Raw genomic sequence first — 21,663 nt, forward strand, 5'->3', positions numbered from 1 at the left:
TTTCTTCTATTTTTGTTATGACGTCATCTCATGCCACGTGTCGGGGGGGGGTCAATTTCGTCATTTGAGTGAAAGCAAAGTCAAATAGTGGGTCAAATATTTTCCTTCTGAGCAATGTTATGGTACTCACCTAAACACGCTCCACGTGTCCCAGATCCGGACCGTGATTGTCCGTTTAAAACTACTAAGCTTGTCTCATTGCTCCAACCTCCAACATAAAGAAACTGAAATCAACGGCTTTCTTTCACATTTTTTTCTCTCTCTCACTCTTTCACTCGCTCTCTCTCTCTCTCTCTCTTTGCCTCGTCGGGTATCTCAAAGCACAAATCTTGGCCTCTTCTTCTTGGATTTGATTTCCAGTCTCCGATTCCGAGTCCGAGTTCGCTCCCATCAACCATGTTTGTGAGAAAGCTTGTGGAGAAGGCTTCCAAGAAGGTAAGTCACTCATCACCTTCTCTGTTCTGCTTTCTGTTTCTGCAAAAAAAACTGCACAATCCATCTGTGAAAGATCGAGAAGATCAATGGGGTTATTTTTTGACTATTTTTACTTTGATTTGATCAAATTCTTCGACAATTTTTGTCGGAAAAAAGGTAATAGTGCTGAATTAAATTGGTGATTAAGATCATAGCATGTCAGGGATGCACGTTACTTTCTAATTTTTTCAATCATTTTGATTCTAATTCATAGAAGACTTTACCAAAATCGGAGCTTTGGCGAAGGTATCATACACAGTACGTATGTATTGGTATGTATGTTGTCTACTGTATTTGCTTTATAAGATCAATGGGTGGTGTAGTAGCCTAGTAGGTTTGTATGATTAGACCGAGTGGTTTGGAATAATAAAACAATCTAATTAAAGTTGCCAGATTCGATATTTTCAGGAATGGGACCAAATTAAATAGTAGTTTGCATTATGAACACGCAATTGTGCGACTGGATTTGGTGTATGCGTTTGCATTTTCCAGAAAAGGACAGCAAAATTATATTTGGTAGATGAGAATGTTACTAATTTTGTATTGTACAGTAGAGAAATTCGTTTACCCAATAATTTTAATATGATCTAAATATTGAATCGGGAGTCAAGATTGATGAAAAAACGGTTATAGTATGATTTTGTAAGATTTCTTAAAATAATTTGTAACTAGGGGATTTTATCATACTAGAGGATGTATGACATCTTCAGATTTTGATTTTATGATAATAGAAAGTCTTTTAATCCATAGGGTTTACTCGTCTTTGATATCATTCTCTTTTCTTTTGACCTGTTCATCGTACAAGCTTAAGGGACCTAGCAAACCTCACATTTTGATTTTGTTTAAAATACTTTCAACTCAAACGTAGGTGTCAAGTCTCACCTTTGATTAAGCCCCTTTAAACATTTTTTAAAGGTGTTTTTAACACATCATTCCCATGCAAATAGCTGCCACGTACAAGCATTAACGGAAAAAAAAAAAAAAAAAGGGCGGTTTTTATCTTTAATAGTGATTAGTGAGGCTTGATAAGTTGAAAAAGAAAAACCAATACATAAAGCCAAAGGGGTTAATAAATTGATGACAAGAAAACAAAACGAAAAATGAAAGACAAGACCACCATACGTATTCTATAATTTCCATCTTTGAATTGGGACCCATTTTTAAACTTAATGTGTTTAAAATTTGTTCAGTGATATTGATGGGGATTTATGGTCAACGCTCATAGTCATAGTAAAGAAAATAATAATATCGGTCAGAAAATTTCCATGTGATGGCCGGTGGATTCATGTTACTTATCTACAATGAGAGATTCGGCGGGCCCGGCCCATTTCAAAATTTAAACGTGAGCCCACGCGTCTTGCTTTTCTTTGTCCAGGGCCCACTAAGGAGTTGTTGCCTAACATTGTTACACCTGTCCCTAGGTCAACCAATTGGTAAAAGTCAACAGCATATATGCTGCTTCTGGCTAACTTTGCTGTGTCTTTTTTAGACGATTGTGTACAACTCACCTAGATACCTGAAAAAAAAACCCAGAAAAATATTCCAAGAAAGAAAAAAAAGAAAAAAGGAACCAGTAATCAGGAATTTTTTTTTTCCAGGCATGTAATATTCTGAATTTTAGTTTTATTATAAATGCAGCTAGGTTTAGAATGTTACAGACATTGTTTGTTTATCCAATTGTAGCCTGGAGGAACTTCTGATGGTCTAAAAGGTGGTGATATAGACCCGCGTGTAGTATTCCACAATGGAGTACCATCAGGATCTAACACTTTGGCTTATGACTCCATCCAAAAAATACTTGCAGTTTCCACTAAGTGAGTCCATTTCTTGCATATTCAAATTGAAATAATGTTAGTGTTCGTCGACTTGCATAATATATATGATGGTCCTTTTATCATTCTCAGGGATGGCCGGATTAAGTTATTTGGTAAAGATAATACTCAAGCGCTACTTGAGTCTATCAATGCAGTACCAAGCAAGTTCTTACAGGTTTTGTATGATATTATATCGTTTATACGTTGCTTTCTTCAATTCCCACCCCTTTTCTCTGGTTATACTGTCAACCTAATGAAAGATTTTTCTTCTTGATATCTACAGTTTGTGGAGAATCAAGGTATACTTCTAAATGTAAATTCCAAGAACCACATTGAGGTAAGTTGCTCTACTATGTTTCACATTCTTATTTATTTTTATTTTTATGTTTGACAAGTGAATGGTCGAAATTTAGTAATTTACCGCCTGGCTATGTCTGTACTTAGGTTTGGGACTTGGAACAGAACCTATTGGCTCATGTACATGCTTTTCATGAAGATATTACCTCCTTCACAATCATGCAACAGAGTCTCTACATGTAAGTGTGTGTAAGTTTCAAACTGCAGATTAAATAGAGAAATGAGTTCATTACTGCAAGTAACTATATGTAGTAGACAACTATTTTGGCAGGTATGTTGGAGATTCTGTTGGGAATGTTTCAGTTCTGAAGCTTGAGCAAGAATCATGTCATATATTACAAATGAAATACACTATACCTTATTCAGCTTCTCATGGTCAGATGCCTTCCTACACAATTTTACTCTATGATTACATAGATGCTGTCCTCTTCTTATCCTTTTCATTGACAGTTCTTACTTGATAAATGCTCTCATCAGGGAATTCAACTGAAGTTGCAGGCGACACTGCAGTGATGCACATAATGCCTCAGCCAACAGCTGAAAGTAGGAGGTAGTATCTTTAAACCTTGTTGGCCTATTTCATGATTGGCATTACAAGATTTTGGTTTTACTTAGTTCTCATGTTGCAATCCAGGGTTCTTGTAATATTTAGAGATGGTCTCATAGCGTTATGGGACATTAGAGAAAGTAAATCCATATTCACAGCTGGTGTAAATACATTGCAATCACTTCAGCATGAAACAAAGAAAGTCACTTCTGCATGCTGGGCATGTCCTTTTGGGAGTAAAGTTGTTGTTGGGTACAACAACGGAGAGATTTTCATCTGGAGCATTCCTTCGAACCCAAATCCATTGGAATGTAGCACGCAAAGTAGTCCAATATGTAAACTCAATCTTGGATATAAGTTGGACAAAATTCCTATAGCATCATTGAGATGGATTTATGCAGAAGGGAAGGCAAGTCGAATATATGTTATGGGCTCATCTGACATTGTTTCATCGAACTTGTTGCAGGTACTTTAACATTATCACTACCGAAATGTGTCACTGTTATAACTGAACGGAACTTTGAAATTTTGATTTTGATGAGGCAGGTAATCCTGTTGAATGAGCATACTGAAGTCCGCACTATTAGATTAGGACTTCAGTTGCCTGAGCCTTGCATCAACATGGAGATTATTTCTTCAACCTTTAGCGAGCAAAGCAAACATAAACAAGAGTGCTTTCTTGTGCTTGGTAATTCAGGACATCTTTATGCCTATGATGATTGCTCAATTGAAAAGTATCTTCTACAGAGCCAATCTAAGTCACCAGCCTCGTTGCCGAAGGAAGTCATGGTGAAGATTCCATTTGTTGATTCAAGCATTACTGTATCAAAATTTATCACAGATGATACCAACATGTCAACTTCTACAGACGAGGTATATATACCAAATTACATTCTTTCTTACAGTTCATTACTAGTATTTTAAGTTAATGATAATTTGATTTCTATGATTTTATATAGGAATACCTTCTCCTGGCCAAAAGCATTCCATCTCTCCTTTCTTTCGAGACAAAACCAAAGGATGGAAGTCACTTAAATGCAGCCCGTTTTAGTGGCTTTTCGAAAGTTAAAAATCTTTACATAACTGGACATGGTGACGGAGGCATAAATTTTTGGGATTTGTCATCGCCACTTTTAGTACCCATTTTATCATTGAAGCAGCAGGTAATATGCTTGCAATTTATGAAACGTTTGTTGTTTTTGAACTGCCAGTAACCTTTGTCAATGCCGCAACTAAGTAAGACTATTCTTATATTCTCCTCCACTTCAAAACAAAATGCAGAGTGAAGAAGATCTCTCTTTAAGTGGTATAGCACTCACAGCTTTGTTTTTTGATGGAAACTCTCGACTTCTTGTTTCTGGAGATCAAAGTGGAACGGTGAAGTGCCATCTCTGTTCGATTTGTTGAATTATTATCATTGTATTGCATTCAGGATAGTGTGTGGTGTTTCTAATATATTTATGAACTACAGGTTCGGATCTTTAGATTTAAACCTGAACCGTATGCAAATTTCAGCAGTTTCTTTCAAGGTATAATAAACTGGTTCAACTGCTAGGCCATTGCCTTAAAACTTGAAATTTTCTTGCATTATTACTTCAGTGAAGTACATTACAAATGGTCTTAAGATTTTTACATACTTCTTCGCAGTAAGTACAAAGAAAGGAAACGATATTGTTCAAAGCGTTAGACTAATGAAGGTTGATGGTTCTGTACTTTCTCTGAACATAAATCACAGCTCAAGACATCTTGCTGTGGGATCTAGTAAAGGACATGTAAGCTTAGTATCTAATGTGATCATTTCCTTTCTCAGCCAGTCTTCTCCTATTCCCCTTAATTGATTGTGAATATCTTCTCCTCACAGGTTTCAGTTATTGATATAGAAGGGCCCACTCTATTATATGAAAGCCACATTGCAAGTGAAATTTCTACCGGCATCATCTCTCTGCAGTTTGAAACCTGCAGTTTTCATGGTTTCGACAAGAATGTCTTAGCTGTTGCAACAGAGGACTCATCTGTTTTGGCGCTTGATAGTGATAATGGAAACACATTGAGCACTAGTCTGGTTCATCCCAAGAAACCCACTAGAGCACTTTTTATGCAGATCTTGGGTAAGTTTTTCTCAGGATGGAATCTTGTCATTTTGACAACATTAAACAATCTCACAGAAATTTTCTTTTAAATGTATTAATGGTCTAGACTCCAGCAAAGGGAGTAGTGTTGAGGATGCCATGCAAAAGCAGTCTTTGCTACTGCTATGTTCCGAAAAAGCAGCATACATATATTCCCTCACACATGTCATGCAGGTAATTAGTACTTCATCTTATGTAGGCACTACAAATTGTAGAAATACTTTATCTGATTATGTCCTCTTATCTTTCTTTCTTTCAACTCAGGGAGTTAAGAAGGTAATATACAAGAAGAAATTTCAATCATCTTGTTGCTGGGCATCGACATTCCACACCTCTGATGTTGGCCTTATACTCGTTTTTACAACTGGAAAAATTGAGATAAGGTGGTGACATGTCATAGTCTTTTTTTTTCTTTTTCTTTATTTGAATATATTCACAAGTAAATTACATAGCCTAAAAACCTGTCTATGAAATGTTAGGTCCTTGCATGACTTATCTTTGATAAAGGAGACTTCAATAAGGGGCTTGACATACTCCACATCAAAACTAAATTCACATGCTGGCAATTCGATATGCTCTTCATCCGAAGGAGAACTTGTTATGGTATAGTATTAGATTCCAACCTTTTCATAACAGTTGCTTGAGGGGTGATTTAGAAAAATCTCAATCATATGATTTTCTCATCCTTGCACAGGTGAACAGTGATCAGGAAATCTTTCTGTTCTCTCTCTCACTCCAGAAGCAAAGCTTTAGGTAAATGTATATTTGAAAGTTTCTATAATGATTTTGAGCAACTAATTCCAATTGTAATTTGTAAAGGAAATCTCTTCTAGGCCATAGTTTTCTTACTTTTCAGTGTCTTTCCTCATTCAAGGCTTTTAGACTCTTTCAACTTGACGTACCAGAAAGATCTGATGGTTTCACAAGAAGAGCTTACATCAGGACGCATCATTCAAAAGGAAAAGAAAAAGGTATGGTAATGATGATCACATGATTTAATCTGTCTACACAACCTATTTGTCGTAGAATGAAAAATTGCACAAGTATTTAAATTTATTTTCTTGGCAGGGTATGTTTAGTTCTGTTCTTAAAGATATTGTGGGAAGTAAAGGGAAGAATGTCCCTGAGATGGAAAATGAAGATACTAAAGAAAGTATTGAAGAACTTTCAAAAATCTTTTCAACTGCTAATTTCCAATTTGATGCTGAGAACACAGACAACCAGGCCATGGGTGAAGATGATGATCAGTTAGATATAGGTATTCTAAACATAAAAGTGTGTCATTTCAATATGAATGGAGTTGTGAGATAATCCATGTTTACATAGAACTAATTTTTTTTTTTTGAAGATGATATCGAGATTGACATCCCTGGAGAAAAACCGAAAGAGCAGAATATGTTGGCAGCTCTTAATAAGGAAAAACTGGCAAGCAAGTTTATGGCCTTTAAAGGTCAGTTAAAACCACCTAGATCAATATGAAGTCATCAGTATCTTCGAAGTTTCTTAGTTAAACTTTTTTCCAATCTGCAGGTAAGGTACTGAAACAAATGAAGTCTAAGAATGAGAAAAATCCCCCAAAGGAAGAGCAACCGGATGAGAAGGTTGGCTCTGTTGATGAAATTAAGAGAAGATACGGATTTTCGTCTGCTGTAAGAACAATATATATACACATACCTTTACTAATTGCACATTTTTTACTAGTTATTAGCCAATAGGAATAATATCCGAATGCTTTTAGTATTAAAACTGCATCATTTGCTTTTGGCTGCAGGAGACAACAAATGTTGCTAAAATAGCAGAAAGTAAGCTTCAGGAGAATACAAGAAAGTTGCAGGGGATAAACTTGAGAACTACAGAGATGCAAGACACAGCTAGATCTTTTTCATCCTTGGCAAAACAAGTGTTACGAACTGAACAGGATAGACGAGCCTCATAATCACCATACAAGGAGCGTTTCGCTTTCAAATTATATTACGTACTCTTTCATTTCATTTGTTTCTGGTGAAGACACTAAATTCTTACATTTTCTTTTCTGGTATCAGTGGTATGATTTTTTTGCATATTTTGAATGTAAATTAGAAAAACAACAGTAATAGGGCCGATATCAGTTCCTCATTATAGCTTGCTCACAAAAGTGATTTTTTTTCTTCGTTTCTGACTGAAAAGAAAAACGATTACATCAAAATGGGTTATACGTACACTGTTCTTCTCGCCAAAAATTTTTCACCTTCAATTAACAATTTTAGAAAAATATTTCAAACTGAAGGAACCTAAAAATCACAATGTAAATCTTTCTTATAATTTTTCAAAGTGAAAAAAAATAAAAATTCTTTTGATTAGTTGGAACATATTCTAAAAACCATGTTTTACGAATCATCAGCTAATGGTCAAGAGAACTTTGGTTCAACATGGGTGACCAACCATGGATTTGTCCTAGTACTCAATCCTCTTTTAAACACAAGCATGCAGAGATTTGCACCCAAGAATCAGTCCTACTTTTCACTTTTTCAGTACACTACGATCCATTTTAGAATTAATCATGTACTGATTGAACTGTACACGCATCTTCAAAATATACTAGCTAGTGCCAAAACAAAAACCCTGAATAACCTTCCCACACTTACGCCAGTAAGAAATTAAAGACATACTTCGAATATATGATGGCTAACAAATTAAACAGCAATGAACTAATAATATTTAAGAAGATATTAGTACCAAACTACATATATAGCAAGCTCAAAAGTAGCAGTGTCTGATCATCATTCAGTTACTAGGTCTTATGGGGGTGGCAGAAAGATGTTAGCACTGGCTTCTAGTGGCGACCCCCTCCCAACATCCAAGTGGAACACTCCAATTCTACTAGAGATGACATTCTTACCACACCAAACTTCGTAACAAAAATACATGCAATTCCTTTGGCATCCCGGGAAGTCTCGAGTAGAAACTGAAAAGCAGCAGTCTTCCCCCACAAAAAATATTCGATCATCCAAATCCGAACCCTTCATCTCAACCCATTGCTTCCGAACTCCATCCAACTTGTAAACCTTGAACTTGACTTCATTCTTGAGCATATCTTCCACAGAACAATGTTTTGCAACAAAAGTAGAACCATGTCTTTCGACTAAAAGCAGCTCCCCGAGAGATTCGACCAAGTTCTTCTTCTTCTCCTTCTTCCACCACATTGAAGTAGATACTGGAAACGCAATCACTTTCCACTTAAAGGAAGAATCCATCGCTGCAAGTTTCCCAGACTGAGAGACTGCACAAAACTTTCCTTGGTAAAAAATAACATCATCATAATCATTAGCTTTAATTGTTTTGCTGCATGAGGGATCATCATCATCATCAGGATTCGACGGGGAGAGTTGGACGGAATATTCTTTAACTTCAACACCACCACCAGACCACTTTCCGAGGTATAAAACTCCATCCCTAACCAGCATGACTGCAGGGAAGACGTCGAGATTTAAGGAAACAGCCAGCTTGTGGTAATTCTTGTCGTAATTACTTGCCAAGAGATAAGGTTTTGCCACTTCAAGTACGCCAAAGTCTACTGTGTTTATTACCCTTGGCTTTTCCAAGGCTCCATTACTCCACGATAATGGAGGACGTAACTTTTGTTCTGCATCCAATCGAATCAACCAGCCCCGTTCCCCCATGAGTAGAAGGTGCAATATGATAGACTACGCTACGCTTGATGGTGGTAAAAGATCCAGACCTTATGTAAAATCTAGAGGGTAATAGACTAATAGAGGGTCTTGAGGTGGTGGCTCGCGTGGATTGAGTGAAGGGATAGAAGATCGCCAATATTGACAGACGGCGCGGAACTGAGTAACATAGATGTTGGTTCCAAGGTCAAGGTGCTTTCTGATCATCTCTATCAGCTCGTCTGGGAGATCTCTATCCGCCATCGCTGAGTCTTCACCTTGGTGAAGATTGATGTCAGAAGTCCTATATATATGAATTTAGAGAAGCAAGAAAATCCTTTTCTGAATATATTTCTCTAGATTAATTTCATCAGAAATTAAATTGCCAATTTGCTATTGTAGGTTTCTCCCTAGTGTTAATTTACTATGCTAGGTTTTATTTTTACAAATTTGCTACCATTTCGTCAAATTTGTTAATCTAGGCTTTCAAAATTAATCAATTTGCTTTCTTAAATTTGCAAAATTAGCAATTTGGTAGCTTAGGTTTTCAAATTAACAAATGATTGAATGGAGGAATGGACGAATCAAAACAAATTTGACGAAAGAGTAGTAATTTGGCTAGTTTTGAAAACCTTAAATATCAAATTGGCTTAAATAAGACTTGGTGTCAAATTGGTTAGCTGTGAAAAACTAGGATAGAAAATTGGTTATCTGAATGATTTAACCAGAAAAGATAAATTATAACTTGTGTTTAGTGCACCCAAGACCTAGATAAAATGTTATTAATTTTATAGTCTTACAAAGGAAGAAAACAATCCTAAACGAAAGGAGTAAATAAATCCTAAAACATCACAAGGAGATCCAATCTGCTAACAAACATGTGTTTCAGGCAATTTTGACTGTGGAAACAAGAAAATCCTTCTGAATATCTTTCTCTGGATTTTCTGATTTAATTGCCAATTTGTTATTGTAGATTTTACTTGGTGTCAATTTACTAGTCTAGGTTTTATTTCAGCCAATACCAACCCGTCTACAAACAGACTCCGGATAAATCAAGGAATAGGGGACTGCCATGATTGACAGACAGCACAAAATCGAGTAACTAGGGTTTCGGTTTTAACGTCAAGGAGCTGCTTTAGCATGATCCGTATCAAGTCATCCGGGATATGTCTACCAGCCATCGCTGGTTTGGTGAAGCAAACTGAAAGGCGCCTAAAGTCTTATATAGGAGAGTTTAGAAGTCTCGCGTAGCAACCAAATCCCCTTTGGAAGTACCATTGCACACAAAGTTCAAGCACAAGAGAAGATATGCACAAAGAACCAAATTTGCACCATGTGAATCATACAGCATTAACCAAATCTGCAACTGATAAATTAAACTCAAGTTCTATGTACTTTAACCATGTCAAAATACGAATAATTCAAGTCTGATTATATACGGTAGTACACAAATAATCACAACAGAACATAATGAACAAAGTGTTCTCGGTAATCAAATCAAACGTTGCAATTCACAAGCAACTTGAGAACCTTTAAGGTCATGGTCGCTATCAACTAGTTCTCCTGATGATCCCACCAATGGGGAGGTGCCAGAAAGATATTATCCTCAATGCCCTTCTGTCTTCTAAGTTGAAAACTCCAATTCGATTGAAGATATTATGACACCATTTGCTGTCACACTCACAAGAAAAATAAAAACAACGACATCCAGGGAAGTCTCGAGTGGAAACCGAGAAGCAGCAGTCTTTTTCCCACAAACAAATTTGATCATTTGAATCTGAAGCATACATCTCAACTCATTCCTTCCTAGTTTCATCCAACATGTAAACCTTAAATTTAACTTCAGCATTCAGCATGTGTGCAACAGATGCAAACCCATCCAATTGGGTAAAAGCAGCTCCCTGGATGATTTGGCCAAATTCTTCTTGTCCTCCGAAATTGTATCAAAAACATTTATTGGAGACAGTCTCTGTCCACTTCAGGGGAGAATCCAGCAGTAGCATTTAAAAATGGCTATCAGAAATCAGAACTCGATCCATCGCCTGCCAGTTCTATATGCTTAACCATGCCTAACAACGATAATTTAAGTCTTACGTTCAGGAGCACACAAATTGAAAACCATTTATTCATCTAACTATGCAAGATTGCGCCCAGCGCGTATAGTTGGGATGATAGAAATAAACGCAACTATTGTTCCCATGCCCAATTCTGGGGAAATCTTGAGCAGAAGGAAAGAAGCAGCCATCATCCGAATCTACGATCAATATTCGACCATCCCAATCCCAATCGTCCTCCATCTCAACCCAGCACTTCTCAATTGCATTCAACTTAAAAACTCTGTAGTTAAGGTGACGCACTTTCTTAACCAAAAAAACATCTCCAGCTGATTCCACCAAATACTTCCTGTGGCGTTCACGGCCCAACATCCGAGTCTTCACAAGTATATCCACCACCTGCAAAGAATTCGAATCCAGCACTACTGTGATCGCATCACTGGCAACAGCATAAAATTTTTCCTCATAATAAATAACATCTTCGAGCCGAGAGTATGCTGCTAGACCTTCCACTGGTTTTAACTTTGGAATGGGATCAACACCTAAATTACAGTGGTACAACACTCCATTGACAACGACCATGAGTGCAGGACAACTAGGATTGAAGGACATAGCCACTCTATAATCACAACCAGCCTCACTAATGTCTCTTAGACCATAAGCTTCTGCCAATTCAACTACCAGAACATCTTCATCCAATAAGTTGAACGCCTCTGGGAATGTCTCAGGGAACTGCTCACGCGAGAATGGGCATTGAAAGAGTGGATCTAGCGTACGATCAATTTCACCCGATTCTTTTAGTTTGACAGTAACAACCCATGTACTTGAACTGTGGGACACATGATAGATCACCCTCTTGGTGAGGTTCAACATCTTAGGCCAGTTCCCATTACTATCAGGATACTTGGGGAGTTGTATGGGACCTCTGATGGGAGAGAGGAGCTGCTGCTTATTTTTTGTAAAGGGAGGAACAGAGGACCGCCATGACCGACAAACAGCACGGAATCGAGAAATATCGTTGGTCAAGTTAAGGCACTTTCCAACTTTCTCTAACAATTCAACTGAAAGATCACTAGCCATTGAATACCTTAATTTCTGGGGACTGAGTCAAAGGAGAAGGTTTACTGTGATCGATTGTCTTGGTGAAGCACAATGAGAACTCGAGTTGGACTCCGATTTCTAATGGAAGTTTAATAGGAGTGCATGCCTATAAACATAAGGAATATTCATAATCTTAAGTTAATTGCACAATAAATCCTATCTGTAGAACAAAAATATATCCGTATATGAATGGATGAACCTATACACATAAGGAAAGTATACAGTATCACTCATTCACCCCACTATCTGTTGATGCTTATTAAAAAAATGATTCTCACTTTTCTTTTTGTTATTAAAAGATGGTTCTCACATTAAAAGATGATTCTTTTGCAAATTTAAATAGCCCCAACTCCAATAAATTTAATTCCGTGTTTGGAAGTAAAGTAATAACCCAAATGATCATAAACTTTTTTTGTAAATACAAGTAAGATCTTCAAATATCATGTCGATCATTTGAATCTAAGATCCTAGCAACATAACAAAAGAAAATCCTTTCAAAACTCAGTAACAGAAAAGCACTATTGAGTATAAAATGCTGGTTTCCTATTAAATGCAATTAATCTCCATCAAGTTTTAACATCAAGTATAACCAACTAAACAAAAAGATTTTAAGAACTGATACTAGAGGTGGAAACAACAAGGACCAGTGATTGTCCAACAACTATTGTTTTCTCAGTAAGTCTACCAATTGGGAGTATATCAGTTCTTTAGTGGCATCTCGGTTACTTTGGCTCAGTGTAAAAATTGTTGCACCCGGATGATTCTTTAACCTTGCAACTGCACAAGTTCAGACACTCCACTCATATTCATATACAAATACACCAAAAGAAAAAGCTCTTTTCCCCTAATTTACTACTTCACACAGAAACAACTACGGTCACAAAACTTTTTAGAAAATCATCAAAACTGAATCTAATGTTTATATACATATATGAAACATTGCACAAGCATTTGCCTTTTAATGCCTCCCCCCCCCTCCATTACCAAAAGAAAACGCACAAGGATTTGCAAAGCGCATAAGTGATTTGAGTAAGCATCACAAGCCAAAGTAAATCAAAAGATTAGATAAAGAGAGAATGGCATGTGTGAGGGTTATGTACCTGCGGGTATATCGCGGCCAACTTTTGGAATTGGAACTGACGCCAAGACTGGAACATTGGATTCCAGCACTCTTAAGACAGCAGGGAAGAAAGATGAACTGAACAACTCCATCTTACCGACTTCATCGATGACAAATAGGTCAGTATCTTCTCTTACCTGATAAGAACAGAATTCTTCAATTCAAGAACTCATGACATAGACATGATGCACTCGGCCGTCTAATCCATAAATAAGATCACTTTTAACTACATGTTTAACAATTAGCAGTGCAAAACCATATCCCACCTGCAATTCAGGAACTGCCAAGCACTCAAACGACGCAACATCTACTTTGTACTTCCCCACAGTGGGCCATCTCAGAGATTCAGGGCTGAAATATATAGCAATATTGATGCGTTGAGCCTTAACTGGAACTAAATGAATGATTGATGTGGACAATGAACAATTACGAAGATTGAGAGGAGACCTGGAAATGGTGGATGAGGCGAGCGGAGCGGTACGGCCGTCTAATGTGACCACCTGGAACCCAACTCTCTCACCTCCTTGTCTAACCTCACCTATACAATTGAAATTGATAAAAAGACAAATTAACATTGTATACATCGAATCCAGAGTTGTATGTATATGAAAACAGTTTAAGAGATTGAGATTGAGAGTGAGAGTGAGAGGGGATTACTGGTGTAGAAACCCTGAATCTTTAAGTTAGGGTTTGAGGATTTCAGGGTTTCAAAGACTTTCACTATTAGAGTGGTTTTACCAACACCCTGCATCAGATTTAGCATCATATATAAATCTTGTCAAAAATTGAAAGTTTATAGAGAGAGAGAGAGTGGTTGCAAACTAACCGGAGGTCCAGTCACCAGCAAGCATTTTCCGGCACCTGCCATTTTTCTCCGTCCCCCTCTCTTACATCGGTTTTATATTGCTCAGTTGGCTTACAAAACAAGCTCAAGAGATGCCGTGGGTTTCTTCGCTACTTGGGCTCAACGTGCTGTAGATGGTTTCTGTTTCCGGTAACGAAGGAAAGCCCAACCAAACCCAAAACCCAAGTTCTTCACTTACGTTCTCTTAACCACCACATGTGGTCGAATTGGTAAGAACCTTTAAGTGTGGATCCTCACACTCGGATTCGCATCCCAGTAACATTAATTGGAGTTAAATCTCAATCTATTCTTAGTGGTCAGGGAGAGAAACCGTTTTGATATGATTCACTGGCACTGATTAGTCTCTAAGCCTAAGCCCCCTTTCAGGAACCATGTGTCTCAATCAAAAATAAAAAAACTTGCATTCTCTTTAGTAAATAGGGTCGGAAATGTTGTAATCAACATGGCATCACCAATCGTATTAGTTTGATGAAAATTTTGAGGGCATAGTGGAGAGTACTTGCTCCAATGGTGAGATCAAAGTTTTCCTCAACCACAACGGGCATTCAATCTGATTTTACGAGACTATGAGATGAGGATGGAATTCAGTCATTTTTCAAATTCGAAATCAAGAAAAAGATCAGCGAGCAGGAATCGCTCTAAAATTGAAATGGGAGGATTTGAAGAAGATGAAGACTTCCTTCCACTCGGCATGTTTTGGCTCTTGATCTTGGAGCTCGCAACTATTGGCTCAGGCTTGGCTTCTTGGAGCATCCACTGGTTCATGGTTAGGAAACTCCTACCAAGAACCAAACAATCGTTTCAAGATCAAGGAAACCCGAAATGGAACTAAAAAGATTTAAGGGGAGAGTTGGATTTGTTTAACTAGTTGAGATGGGATTTATGGGGATGCAAAAACAATTATAAAACTCAAAAAAACTACAAACCACACATTTGATACATCATTCCCACTTGCGCCCGATCAAAACCAGAACAATTCCACGGAACATAGCAGACCACTTGACAAAAAAGAAGATGGTGAAAGACTATCAGATCTCAACTCTGACAGAACGGTTCTCAGACCCCAACAGAGAAGAATCCCAACCCAATTGGAATGGGAATGAAAGTCAAACACTACATCCAAGGTCAAGTCAAAAACACAATCTTCACATAAATCTAAACATTCCAAAAGCAGACAAAACCATTGCAACTCCCAAGCCATACCAAAGCATATCATTGCGAATAGAATCAAACGCAGTGAACAACCAAATGCGTAAGCAAGACAATAGAAGCATATTTTATAATCAAGCAAGCTGAATACCATTAAACATTAAAACGATTAAGTACAGAAAGATATGGGAAATCAGGTGGCAGTAAACCCCTGAATAGTTAATCCCTTGGTTTTTGGTTTTCCTACCCTACTCCTATTATCCATGAGACAAAGAGCTTAAATCAGACAATGCAGGTCATTAACTAAGCAATCCTACACATATTGCTTCATTCTCCTCCATTCTTCATCTTCTCTACTCATCATCATCTTCATCCTGTCACAACAAAGTAAAATCAAAGTCGGTCATTAACAGTTTACATAGATACAACTACAAGCAAAGAAACCCAATTACAGATTTGAAGCCAAATTATGCTAACCTCGCCACCACTCTCATCATCATCCTCATCCTCATCGTTCACTTCTGACTTGGACTTGTCAGACTCCTCTTCCTCAACTCCATTGTCTCCTTCAGCCTATTGTAAAGAATTAAAAAAATAACTCTCAGAAATAGACCTAAAAAATTACATAAAATCCAGAGATTAACAATTAAAACAGAATCGCTTACTTGTTTCTTGTTGTAAACGTCCATGTTCTTGTTGTATTCAACCTTCCTCTTCTCTGCCTTGGCCTGGTAGGGTGCTTTCTCCTATATAATTTTGACCAAAAAGCAACAATCAATAAACTATTGAAGAATATTCCAGCAATAAACAAATTATTAACAAAAAAAGAAAAGCCAAAAAACTCACAGCATCAGACAACGATTTCCATTTCTCACCACCAGCTTTACCAACCTAGTCAATACCGAAAAAGAAAGAATATACCAATCAAAATCATTCGAAATTCACATAGCAATACGAATTGAGCATGTAGATCTGGTAAATGAGATTCACTTACAGCGGCGACAGATTTGTTGTTGGGATGTTCCTTCTTGTACTTCTCTCGGAACTCCTCCCTATTCAAAACCAAAACAAAAACGTCAGCGAAATAAAATTCAAAACAAACAAAAAAAAAAATATTCACAGATCTAAAAAAAAATTCAGAGGAGAGAGAAAGAGCGTTGACCGTACATGAAAACGAAGAAGGCACTCGCAGGCCTCTTAGGTTTGTTTGGATCTTTCCCAGCCTTCTTGGCTGGCTTGCTCGCCCCAGCGCTTTTGGTCTTTAACCTAACAAAAAATTCACCAAAAAACAAACAAAATTAAAAATCAAAACCCACAAACAAACAAAGCCAAAACGCGATCCAGATCTAATCGCTCCATTTCCAGCCAAATTCACACAAAGCAAACGAAAATAAAGCTGAAACTCACTTTGTATCGGACCGTTTCGGAGCCGCGGCTCTGGATTTCCCACCTTTCATGGCTGAACCTGTGAAAAAAACGCAGAGAATCGGTGAGAATCGTTCGGAATCGGGCCGGACTCGGTCCGAGTCAGCTGAGTCGGCGACGAGTTTACCTAGGGTTTTCGAGGAAGATAAGGGCGAGGACGCAGAGAGAGAGAGAGAGAGAGAGTAAATATGATATGAGGCCTTTGCTTTGTTTGGTGCGGTGTGTTTGTGTGTATGTGTGTGAGAAATGAGGCAAAGGTGTGTGAAGGGATAAGAAGGCCAAAAAAATATAAAAGGGAGGGCCAAAATTAAATTTCCCCTAACGAAAAAATTGAAGTCCGGGTTTAGGCGGGATTTCAAAATTGTTTTGGCCACGTCAGCGATCCGAGTGAGGGGGGTGTAGCGGCTGTGATTGGTTGGGGGTTGTGTTTCCTGGTGTGCTTCTTCGGAAAGGGGGTGGGACACGTGGAGATGCGGGCGAATATGTGCTGGGTGGCACGTGGGGATTTGGGTGGAATGACGGAAATGGGGCTGGATTTTTATTTGCCGCTTCTGGAATGGTTGTTGAGCATCCAGAATAAAATGCGGTGCACGCTACTGCTGGATGCGAGTGGATGGGATATTATTGAATGAGGGGTAGATGGGTAAATTTGGTTGGTTGATATTTTTGTCTCTTGGGTTTGGGCCAACATATTGGAATTGGGCTGTTCGATTGGATGAGCTGGATTCTACAGTCAACCCGGGGTTGATTTGTTTTGTACTTGCGTTTGACTTTTCATATTGGCCCAAATTTTATTTCGTTGACTGACTGTGTGACTCTAGGGTTAACAAATGGGGAGAGGATCCTCTCTTGAGCTAGTTTTCTCTCTTAGCTACCTGAGCTTTATATCAGATAACGACACGTGTCCATTATTAGATCTAATGGTCCACAATTCCTCTTTTTATCTCCCTTTCTCTTTTCCTTCCCTTTCTCTGTCTTATGTTCCTCTTTTCCTTCTGTTCTTCACTCTCACAATCCACAATCTCACTCGAACAATCTTCAGCTGCAACAAGTTCTTTCATTTGATTAATTTGATAGTCTACAATAGATTTGATTTTCATTTGCTTTCCAGCAAGCATAGTTTTTGTTATCCTTGCTGACCTCTTCCTTTCTCTCTTTCTTCCTCCATCAGTGACGCCGAAGAAGACACTAGCAGAGGTCAAGGATTTCGGTGATGAGGGAAATGGAGAATCAGAGATGGTGAGAGACTGATAGTGGTGGTAAAGGGATAAATTGGGGCAGTGAGTGAGCTTCTTGAGATTATAAATCAAAGAACATGCTAACAAAAAAAAACACAAAAAAAAAAGTTCGTGATGGAATGAATAAAACAAGCACATCATTTGAATGAATTGCAAGATTTTCTTATCATCATTTAGACTTTGAAGAATTTTCGGCTAGACCCAGACGGAAGAATTTTCTCTTCATCATTGAATTAAAGTAGAGATGAACAATGATTTCCTCTTCCACTGAAGTTTCAGCCGAATGGGTTGATGGGGATTACCCCTTAATGTTTAATTTTGCCTTTTCGTGCTCCCCAGAAAGACAAAAACAGAGGAGAGAGAAGAGATGGACACACTATCAGAGAGGAAAATGATAAGAAAGAATAGAGAAGAGAGAGTGGGGACAAAAGCTTGAATGGGTATTATTGTAAAATCATAACTCAAAAGAGATATAGACCATTGGATGTGATATTAGCCATGTGTCTTAATCTGTGTGAAAGCTTAGGTAGCTCAGCCAGAAAACTAGCTCATGAGAGGATCCTCTTCCTAAGAAATGAGTCATTAAAGGGTGACGAGTTCGATAGTCTATAAGTGTGGATGTTGAACTTGGTTGTTATGAAAAATTAGTTTTATCAATGGGAAGGAGGTAATTTCAACTCGTAATTTTTACGAACATTTTGTTGAAATAAATGTTTTTCCCGCATTAGATAATAGTTTTTTGTTTTATAACACTACACCAATAACTTAAACACACAACACTTTTTGCACAACGAAAAAAAAAAAAGTGTTGTGTGATGAAGAAAAGTGAATCACACAACACGTTTACAAAACTTGTGTTGTATAAGGTGGTTAAAATTCTAAACTTTTTAGCTAGTAGATCATTGCACAACAGTTATAAGAATAGTTCGTTGTGTGAATGAAAAAAAAATTAGCGGCAGATTTCCCTCCTAGATCGACCCCAAATTTGGCTCCAAATTGGTACTTCATTGTACAACAGAATATATAGTTATATCTGTTGTATGAGTGAAGTTTGCAAATTGTCACACAACAGTTTTTGCTTTTGTGTTGTATGATCAAGGAAAATATATTAGAGGTTTCGATGCGGCTCCATATGCCACTCATTCCTTCACTCCCAAACTGAACTTTACTTACAAGTAGCGGGAACTTTCCCTCCTTGCTGCCACAATTCAAATTTAATGTGTGCAGAATCAGACAACATGTATATGGAAAACGTGGTCTGATGCCTTATACATGCATATATGCATCAACTAATGGCTTGTCTAGCCTGACTCTCTCTTTTCACAACTCCACAGCTATCTGACCCCCGACTCTCTCCCCGACTCACTCCACAGCTACGCCCACTTTGAAGCCCTAAACTCTAAATCCACCACCTCCGAAGCCTTGGCTTTCTGGTACCAATCCCTGACCCTGAAGCCCTAAATCTGAGATATGTATGCAAGACAGAAACAAGTCCTTCCAGCCATTTCCCCCCCCCCCCCTCCCTAGACATTTCCCCCAACCAGTTTAAAAGGGGAGGCAAACTCAAAATTTAAAATTTGTCATTTAGACAACAAAAATTAGAAAACCATTGTGTGAGGGCTTCTCTAATTGTCCAAGTGAGAGCCCAATAGCTTTAAACCACCGAAAAAAAAAAATACACTTTGACAATTTCAGAGGCTGAAGAGCCTGCAGCCTGCCCCTCTCTTCCCATGGTTCTCTTCAACAAACCCGACCCTGATAAACCAAAACAAAAACCAACTCTACCTCAGATCCCTTCCCATCCTCTCTCCCTCAATCGCATTCACTTTCCTTCAACAACAACGAGACTAGGGTTTCATTGTTAGGCCTCCGATGTCCCTTCCAGATCCCCATTCACTCTGCTGAATTCGAAATCCCCAATTTTCTAGGGTTTAAATTTTCAATCTCCAGTACCATTCACTCTCGAGCATGGCTTCCACGATTGGCTCTCCAAGCAATTTGTCCTCGTCGAGGCCGCCATCGTCATCGTCACCAGTGGATGCTGCTATTGGCGGCATCATGGGTACTTTCATACTTAATCCCAATTTACCCAAATCGAAGATAGGGTTCAGTCCTGGGCGGGTCGACGACTAGGCGTTTCAGTCCTTTTTTTTTTTTTTTTTTTTTTTAACTCTTCATACTTAATCCCAATTTGCCCAAATCGAAGATAGGGTTCTGGGTGTGATGAAGGCCATTTCTCCTCTCTCTCTATGCGACATGGCCGCACAGGCCATCTATTATCAGCCTTTCTCCGACTCCGAGTCGCCGGTGACGCCGTGACAACGGTGACATTGCTGATTTGCTGCCTTGCTGGTAAGTCGAACTTATGGGTTTATCGAATTTCTGGCATTCATGAATCATGATTCTCACAATCTCACAAACTCTTTCTGGGTTTTCACTTTCCAGTCAAAGGCGCCGGCTCTTCACTCTTGGTTTGCTCGCTTTGACTCCTCTTCAAGCTGTCAAGCAACAAAGCAGAAGACTTTGGTTCAATTTCTGGGTTCTTCCTTCAAGCTCAGTGAGTCTCTGAATCTCTTGTTAAGTTGCTGGGCTTTGGTGTTTCTGATTCTTGGAGCTATTTGGCTGTTTTGACTAGTATATAGAACCGTTGATTCTTCCACCATCTTATTTACATGCTTCGTTCATTACCATATTTCAGGTATTCAGTTCTCAAAGTAATTGTTGGCAAATAGCTTTTATTCTGTAACTTAAATTGACTTTGGAATTATAAAACCATTTCTAATTTCAAAGTAATCAATAGATCATCTGCTTAAAGGCCTAAATAGTGTACTCTTATATATGATCTATATCATTAGATTCACCTGGAGGAAGAAGTTGGTGACATACTTGTCTTCTTGACAGGTAAAGACGAAATTGAATTCGTAGAAAGACTTATTGAAGAAAAACTTAAACAATTACCGGAGAATAGTCAAAAACTAGTAGCGGTACCTTTATTTTCATCTCTTCCGTCAGAACAGCAAATGCGAGCTTTTGCACCAGCCTGTCCTGGGTTTCGTAAGGTAATTTAGCGATAGGGTAACATTCTCATGTATTCTTATTGTTAGCATAATAAACTGTCAAGAGTAGGTATATATGAGGAATACATAGCTCATCAGATGAAGACAAATGCATAGCTCTTAGGTGTTTGATTTTTGGTGTATCAACTATATCTGAAACAATACAAATAAAGTATCATAAAGCAAGCTCTGCCCATTAGGATTTATTTTGTTCTTTTCTCAGAGTTTATAATCTGCTAATTATAAAAAAAAATATAAACCATGTTCCTTGCTAAAGCCTTGGTAAATTTGAAAGTACAAGAATCTGCTAATGGATTTGTAGAGTCATACTACAGTTTCACTTGATCAGTTTAGATGAAGTGATCAATCATGTGTTCTTTGTAGTGACTGAGTTTCAGATTGGCTTCTTTGGTTTTAGATTGGATATGTTGATATTGGTGGTTTTGAATTGATATGGGCTTATGCGTTTTGAGGTTTTGTTTGTCTGCGGGTATGGGTTGTTGATGATTGATTGGAGAGGTTTCAAGTTATGTTTTTGGTGTTTAGCAATTTATTGAATTTCCTTGATTTGTGAGTTTATGATTTTAAAGTTGGTTTTTGTTTTTTTTTTTGAATTTCAAGTTATTATTACTGTATGAGTATAAATTAATTCATAATGTTTGTTTTTTTTGTTACAGTGTTTACCCG

The 21,663-nt window shown here is 37.9% G+C and overlaps 5 protein-coding genes across 8 annotated transcripts; 1 reads left to right on the plus strand and 4 right to left on the minus strand.

The window, feature by feature from the left end:
• Window positions 1-135: 135 nt before the first annotated feature.
• On the plus strand, window positions 136-7,381 carry LOC112185655. The gene is made up of 23 exons (XM_024323921.2): window positions 136-435; window positions 2,158-2,288; window positions 2,379-2,463; window positions 2,572-2,625; window positions 2,733-2,824; window positions 2,917-3,020; window positions 3,123-3,195; window positions 3,280-3,658; window positions 3,739-4,065; window positions 4,152-4,355; window positions 4,474-4,569; window positions 4,664-4,721; window positions 4,840-4,964; window positions 5,054-5,300; window positions 5,389-5,495; window positions 5,586-5,704; window positions 5,801-5,924; window positions 6,016-6,074; window positions 6,196-6,292; window positions 6,390-6,579; window positions 6,670-6,771; window positions 6,852-6,970; window positions 7,093-7,381. Exons 1-23 carry the CDS (start codon window positions 397-399, stop codon window positions 7,255-7,257), a joined length of 3,096 nt encoding a protein of 1,031 aa, XP_024179689.1. The 5' UTR covers window positions 136-396; the 3' UTR covers window positions 7,258-7,381.
• A 717-nt stretch (window positions 7,382-8,098) lies between these two features.
• Window positions 8,099-8,980, minus strand: LOC112183647 (F-box protein At4g35733). Its single transcript, XM_024322010.1, has one exon. It carries the CDS (start codon window positions 8,978-8,980, stop codon window positions 8,099-8,101), a length of 882 nt encoding a protein of 293 aa, XP_024177778.1.
• Window positions 8,981-10,379: 1,399 nt separating this feature from the next.
• LOC112187070 (cancer-related nucleoside-triphosphatase) lies at window positions 10,380-14,142 on the minus strand. Of its 4 annotated transcripts, XR_005805885.1 has the most exons (7): window positions 14,070-14,142; window positions 13,901-13,988; window positions 13,691-13,781; window positions 13,510-13,594; window positions 13,224-13,380; window positions 12,110-12,229; window positions 10,380-11,967 (listed from the first exon to the last, which is right to left on the minus strand). XR_005805885.1 is itself a non-coding variant. In XM_024325706.2 (6 exons), exons 1-6 carry the CDS (start codon window positions 14,109-14,111, stop codon window positions 12,213-12,215), a joined length of 480 nt encoding a protein of 159 aa, XP_024181474.1. In that variant the 5' UTR covers window positions 14,112-14,142; the 3' UTR covers window positions 10,380-12,212. The 4 variants fall into 4 exon arrangements, 3 of the variants coding, with proteins under 3 accessions (XP_024181474.1, XP_024181473.1, XP_040369879.1); XM_024325706.2 differs by having other exon boundaries at window positions 10,380-12,229; XM_024325705.2 differs by lacking the exons at window positions 10,380-11,967; window positions 12,110-12,229 and adding an exon at window positions 12,645-12,900.
• LOC112183648 (F-box protein At2g17036) lies at window positions 11,095-12,102 on the minus strand. The gene has a single exon (XM_024322011.1). The coding sequence runs from the start codon at window positions 12,100-12,102 to the stop codon at window positions 11,095-11,097; it is 1,008 nt and encodes a 335-aa protein (XP_024177779.1).
• Window positions 14,143-15,361: 1,219 nt separating the features above from the next.
• On the minus strand, window positions 15,362-16,961 carry LOC112187071 (HMG1/2-like protein). Its single transcript, XM_024325708.2, has 8 exons — window positions 16,810-16,961; window positions 16,665-16,722; window positions 16,425-16,523; window positions 16,252-16,309; window positions 16,104-16,148; window positions 15,923-16,003; window positions 15,735-15,830; window positions 15,362-15,631 (listed from the first exon to the last, which is right to left on the minus strand). Exons 2-8 carry the CDS (start codon window positions 16,712-16,714, stop codon window positions 15,611-15,613), a joined length of 450 nt encoding a protein of 149 aa, XP_024181476.1. The 5' UTR covers window positions 16,715-16,722; window positions 16,810-16,961; the 3' UTR covers window positions 15,362-15,610.
• Window positions 16,962-21,663: the final 4,702 nt, after the last annotated feature.

The sequence above is a fragment of the Rosa chinensis genome, chromosome 2, assembly GCF_002994745.2.
Source record: "Rosa chinensis cultivar Old Blush chromosome 2, RchiOBHm-V2, whole genome shotgun sequence".
NCBI lineage: Eukaryota > Viridiplantae > Streptophyta > Magnoliopsida > Rosales > Rosaceae > Rosa > Rosa chinensis.

Coding starts and splice junctions, on each gene's coding strand:
- LOC112183648 (XM_024322011.1), bottom strand. CDS start 12,102: ATGGCTAGTGATCTTTCAGTTGAATTGTTAGAGAAAGTTGGAAAGTGC.
- LOC112187071 (XM_024325708.2), bottom strand. CDS start 16,714: ATGAAAGGTGGGAAATCCAGAGCCGCGGCTCCGAAACGGTCCGATACA. Junction 16,149..16,251: donor ACAACAAATCTGTCGCCGCT/GTAAGTGAATCT, acceptor GGTATTGACTAG/GTTGGTAAAGCTGGTGGTGA. Junction 15,831..15,922: donor ACGTTTACAACAAGAAACAA/GTAAGCGATTCT, acceptor TCTTTACAATAG/GCTGAAGGAGACAATGGAGT.
- LOC112187070 (XM_024325705.2), bottom strand. CDS start 14,111: ATGGCAGGTGCCGGAAAATGCTTGCTGGTGACTGGACCTCCG. Junction 13,989..14,069: donor TGCTGGTGACTGGACCTCCG/GTTAGTTTGCAA, acceptor AATCTGATGCAG/GGTGTTGGTAAAACCACTCT. Junction 13,595..13,690: donor GCCTCATCCACCATTTCCAG/GTCTCCTCTCAA, acceptor TATATATTTCAG/CCCTGAATCTCTGAGATGGC.
- LOC112185655 (XM_024323921.2), top strand. CDS start 397: ATGTTTGTGAGAAAGCTTGTGGAGAAGGCTTCCAAGAAG. Junction 4,965..5,053: donor TGGGATCTAGTAAAGGACAT/GTAAGCTTAGTA, acceptor TTCTCCTCACAG/GTTTCAGTTATTGATATAGA. Junction 6,772..6,851: donor CAAGTTTATGGCCTTTAAAG/GTCAGTTAAAAC, acceptor TCCAATCTGCAG/GTAAGGTACTGAAACAAATG.
- LOC112183647 (XM_024322010.1), bottom strand. CDS start 8,980: ATGGGGGAACGGGGCTGGTTGATTCGATTGGATGCAGAACAAAAGTTA.